The 5,348-nt window shown below is 56.5% G+C and overlaps 1 protein-coding gene across 1 annotated transcript in view; it reads right to left on the bottom strand.

The window, feature by feature from the left end:
* Positions 1–169, bottom strand: part of NFAM1 (NFAT activating protein with ITAM motif 1) — a 50,253-nt gene extending 50,084 nt beyond the window's left edge. Inside the window, exon 1 of the mRNA XM_011978735.1 lies at positions 14–169. Within this exon, the coding sequence (XP_011834125.1) occupies positions 14–137 (124 nt within the window). The 5' untranslated portion in view covers positions 138–169. The remainder of the gene's footprint in view (positions 1–13) is intronic.
* Between the last annotated feature and the right edge of the window lie 5,179 nt (positions 170–5,348).

The following is a 5,348-nucleotide window of genomic DNA, read 5'->3' as shown; positions in this document are numbered from 1 at the left end:
GGACAGACACTACCTGCCAGTCGTAGGGTCCCGGGCAGCAGCAGCAGCAGGCCAAGGAGGAGCCAGGGAGCTGCAGGGGGCCCAGGAGGGCATGGGGGGTCCGGCAGGGCCCGCCACCTCGGAGGCTGGCTCTCCATCTGGGGGCCTCCTTGTCCGCGGCAGCTCTTTAGTTCACAGGAGGGACAGCGGGCGCTGAGAGCTTCCCCTTTGCTTTCCCCACGAAGCTCCTCCCTGGCAGCCCCTGACCTTCCGCTCAGAAGCAAGGCTGGAACAGCCCGGCCGGGTGGCCGCCAGATGAAGAACCTAGCACTGAGACTGGTCCAGGCCACGCGGCCAGAAGAAGAGCTGGAGATGGGGACCTAAGCCTCCCCAGTCCAACTCCTGGTGGGCTTCACCCCATCTTGGCCCCTTTCCAGTGGGGGCCCCATCCAGCAGACACTGGTAACCGTGCAGAGGGGTCACAGGATTTCCACGAGGAACTTCAGGCCTTGGTTTAGCCTCTCACTTCTGAAACACTTTTAAAACGACCACAAGCATGTTCACACAAACTTCTCTAAACTATTCCGAGAATCCCTTAATAATGTGTTTACCAAAGAGTAGGTTTTTGGGTGGGGGGCGGTAGGGAGGCTGGGGTGAAGGGCAGGAGCCTCATGTTCCCAGCCCTAGAGAGGGCCAAACACCTAGGGCGGGTGAAAGGCAGGCTGCCCATCATTCACCCAGCGAGAGCCTCTGTGGGTCCCCTGCAGAGGCCCAGGGGACGCCTCCTCCCTGGTCCATCTCTAGCGTCAGCTCCTCCCTGTGGCTTCCCTAAAGCTTAGCTCACTCAGCCTCCCACCTGTGAGACCCTTGAACTGTTTCCCCATTGGCTGCAAGTCACAGCCCCTGCTCTCACTTCTAGCAGCATCAGCTGGGGACAGGAATTGTTTGCTGCTGGGACCCCCTTCCCCAGCAGACTGGGAGCCTCTCACCCTTGGCACCCTTGGCACCCACACGTCTGCCCGCATGTCTGGAGTGGCAGAGGAAAGGGGCTGGGGTGTGGTGATGGTTGGTGGAGCTGGAGGCACCTGGTACGTGGAGGACGCAGGTGGGAAGGTGGCTGAGTTTCAGCGTGTGCTGAGCACTTACCTCCCTTCTCTGCAGGTGTCCCTTCACTCACCAGATAAATATGATGATCCCAATTGCACAAAAGAGAAGACCTCAGCCCCAGGAGGCAAAACAACTTGCCCAGGATCAGGGCAGGCCCATGGGGTGGGCATTTGAACTGCCCGTGTTGTGATGTCCGAGCCTCCCACTCCCCTGCTGCTTGCTCAGGTGTGTCCGGCCGCAGCCCCTGGTGACGGCATCATGAGGTCCATTTCAGTTCTTTGCACACACACTTTTCCCTGGGCTGCTCCAAACATGAACAATGAAAGCCGAAAGACGTTTCCACCAATGCCATGATCACTGCGAGGCTGGCAAGAGCAGAGGCCGCCCACTGGGGCAGGAAGACATATGAACAGGAGACGTTTCCTACCGTGCAGGGGGCAGGCGGGGACCCCAGTGGTATTGACTGTTGATCCATCACAGTGATACATGCTCACATATGTCACAGTGAGATGCAGATTGGCTGCTTCACGCTATTCCCTGCTCCTGGGGGTAGCAGGTTGCCTAAGCACCTCGATGCCATGGTGATAGACCTCATGTCAATGCCTCAGGGCACACAGGGAGCACTGGAAAAGCATCGGTCTGTGCCTCCACAAGTCTCGTTACGACTTGGCACTGGGAGGCAGCTGAATGCCAAACTGCCTTGGAACAAGGGAGCCTGCTCTTCCAATACCCGTGCTGCCTCTGCTCCTGCCCCTGTGCCAGCTCACTGCCCCTGCCTCTTAGACAAGCCCCTCAGCCCGTCACGGTGCCCCCCACACTCCAGCTCTGCACCCCGGACTCCTGGGAGTTCTGCCACCTCTGCGTCTTGGTCTAGCCTGCTGCACACCTGCTTTCCACGCTTGCCTGCCTGAGTTGGCTATCTGTCTTCCTCCCCTCTCCTCCTTGAGCCTGGCCCAGGGGGTACATGAATGGATCGATGGGTGAGCGTAAGGCAGGGCGAGGCCTTCCTCCAGGCTCGATGTGAAGGCAGGTGCCGAACATCACGCTGGTGCACAGGAAGCCTTGGGGCAGGGGTAGGGCTCTGGGAGGCAGAGTGAGAGGAGGCCTGCACACTCCCCAGGCAGGCCCTGGGTGGCGGAGCGCAGACATGACTGGACAAGAAGCGGCTGAGGGTCCCAGCTCATTGCCGAGTTTCTGAGACACTCTGCAGCCGTGCAGCCTCCTGGGGAGAGGCAGGGATAGGCCTTGGCAAGGAGCCCAGCAGCCCTGGCTGTGCTGTCAGGGCCTCATGTCTGGCCCTGATCCTCCTCAGGAGCCAGGGGGATAGAAATAAAACCGCAGTGCATCCAGGAGCCTCATTTCTACCAAAACTTTCTAGCACCTCTCATGTGCTTCCTCTTCTGTGCCCTCAGCCAGAGCTGTGAATAAATAGTAAAGGTCCCAAAGGCTGAAGGCGGAGCAGAGGAATGGAAGGAGGCTCTGTGGGCATCCCAGGGGCAGCTGCAGTGGCACAGCCTTCGAGCTAGGCCTTGGCAGCTGAATTTGCAGGTGACACCTCTCAGACACCGGCTTTTGCCCAGGCCTCCATCCATCCACCCATTTGTCCGTGCATCTATGCCTCACAGGATACTGAACACCTGCCCTGCCCTGGGCCCTAGCCTCACAGAGGCCATAGAAGTGAAAGAGCCCAGCCTCCCTGGGAAGCCCGCGCCTGGAGTAGGGCTACAGCAACCTCAGCAGAGTGAAGCAATGACAGAGCAGTTCCGGGGAGCTTTCAAGCGCCTGACACTGCTCCAGGGGACCTGCTCTCCTTGACAGTTTGATCCTCACTGCAGCCCTGTGGGGCAGGTACTCTAATCACCTCCATTTTACAGAGGAGAAAACTGAGGAACAGGGAGGTTAAAGTAATTTCTGAGTGGCTGCCCAGGAGGGCTTCATGGAGCAGGTGACAGCCCTGAAGGACGTGGCAGCTGGGTGGGGAAATGGGGGAGACCAGGCATCCCCTGCAGTCCCCAGAGGCCTCCTCCACGCCAAGACTAAGGCTTTCCAAATGAGACCACAGTCACTGGCCTCTGTTTGCTTTTTCTTTTCTTTTCTTTTCTTTTTTTTTGGAGACAGAGTTTTGCTCTTGTTGCCCAGGCTGGAGTGCAATGGTGCGATTTCCGCTCACTGCAACCTCTGCCTCCCGGGTTCAAGCGATTCTCCTGCCTCAGTCTCCCGAGTAGCTGGGATTACAGGCACGTGCCACCGTGCCCGGCTAATTTTGTATTTTTAGTAGAGATGGTATTTCTTCATGTTGGTCAGGCTGGTCTTGAACTCCCAACCTCAGGTGATCCGCCCACCTCGACCACCCAAAGTGCTGGGATTATAGATGTGAGTCACTGCTCCTAGCCGGTCTCTGTTTTCAGTTTAGTTCCACAAACACTTATTATGTGCCTACTGCATGCCAGGCACTGGGCAGACAAAACATAAGTCATGGTTTTGCCCTCAAGGCACTCCATGTCTAGGGAGGAAAACAGATCCCCTACCTACTACCACCTCCAAGATTTTCTTTTGCTTTTTTTTTTTTTTTTTTGAGACAGAGTCTCGCTCTATCCCTTCATCGTGCAGTGGCATGATCTCGGCTCACTGCAACCTCTGCCTCCCTGGTTCAAGCAATTCTCCCGCCTCAGCCTCCCGAGTAGTTGGGATTACAGGCGCCTGCCACCACACCCGGCTAATTTTGTACTTTTAGTAGAGATGGGGTTTCACCATGTTGGCCAGGCTGTTCTCAAACTCCTGACCTCAAGTGATCTGCCCGCCTTGGCCTCCTAAAGTGCTGGGACTACAGGCATGAGCCACCACACCTGGCCTCAATCCAGGATTTTCAAATGCCCCAGAGAGCGAGTGGCGGCTGAGGGCCTCCAGTGGGGACACAGTGAGGTCCTGGGCTCTTCATGGTTCCTTTCTGCACAGGAAGCAGAAGCGCCATGGGAAGGGGACCCCTCTGCTCCCCGCTGCAGCTGCGGAAATCACTTCCTTCCTCCCCAAAGACTCCAGCACCGAGAGGAGTTGAGCTGACCAGCAGGAGGGGACCCTCAGAATGACCCTCTGAGCTGGCTTCACTGAGGCGAAAAGGGTTGCAGGGTACTCGGGGGCTGATCCATCCTCTCTCTCAAACACCCCCACTGTCAAAAAGGGCAGCCTCCATCCTAGGAGCAGCCGGGTTTGCCTCTGGGGCCATCTTGTGCCCCACAGTGGCCCTGCAGCTGGGTGGTGCTGACCCCACCAGAGGCAGGCAGACCCACCTGGAGGCCATCTGCCCGCAGGCTGCCTGGGCTGGAAGCCTGGCCTGGCTTGTCTCCAGAATCCCCTCTCAGTTCCAGCTGCTTGTATTTTTGGCTCTTAAGCATTTGTTTGATGCCAGACACAGTTCTAAAGGCTTTTCTTGTACTTCGGCCCTCACAGAAACCTTGTATGGGAGGTGTTATGACTGTTCCTGCTTCGCAGATGGGGAAACTGGAGTTCAGAGAACACAAGCCACTTGCCCAAGGCCACACAGCGAGGACGCAGTGGAACAAGGGCTCCAGCTCCCGGGACCTGGCTTTAACCACTGTGCTCTCCTGCAATTCACCTGGTCCTTTAATGAGGGCAGATATTATACACCTCAGCTGACATACTTAGTGAGGGAGAAAAACAGAGTGACTCACCTGCTTGAGGTCACAGACGGGACCAGGGCTTTCCTACTGGACACACACCATGGTCCCCTGCTATACTCGGTTTCCGGGAGGCAGCAAGGAGCTAATGCCCACTGCCCAACCCCGCCACACCAAAAGGAATCTTCAAGATCTGGAAGAAACAAAAAACAAAAGGTGGCATGATTTTTTTTTCTTTTTCCTTTTTTTTTTTTTGACATGGAGTCTTGCTCTGTCGCACAGCCTGGAGTGCAGTGGTGTGATCTTGGCTCACTGCAATCTCCTCCTCCCAAGCTCAAGTGATTCTCCTGCCTCAGCCTCCCAAGTAGCTGGGATTATAGGCGCCCACTGCCACACCCGGCTAATGTTTGTATTTTTTTAGTAGAAACGGGGTTTTACCATGTTGGCCAGGCTGGTCTCGAACTCCTGACCTCAAATGACCTGCCCGCCTCGGCCTCCCAAAATGCTGGGATTACAGGTGTGACCCACCACAATTGCGACCCGGCCGCAATTTTCGTTTTTGTTTTTGTTTTTGTTTTTTGTTTTTTTTTGAGACAGAGTCTTGCTCTGTCGCCCAGGCTGGAGTAC

This window comes from Mandrillus leucophaeus, unplaced genomic scaffold, assembly GCF_000951045.1.
Source record: "Mandrillus leucophaeus isolate KB7577 unplaced genomic scaffold, Mleu.le_1.0 Scaffold2, whole genome shotgun sequence".
Classification (NCBI taxonomy): Eukaryota; Metazoa; Chordata; class Mammalia; order Primates; family Cercopithecidae; genus Mandrillus; species Mandrillus leucophaeus.
Note: the sequence above shows the minus strand (reverse complement) of the source record. Positions and strands in the feature narration are given on the sequence as shown.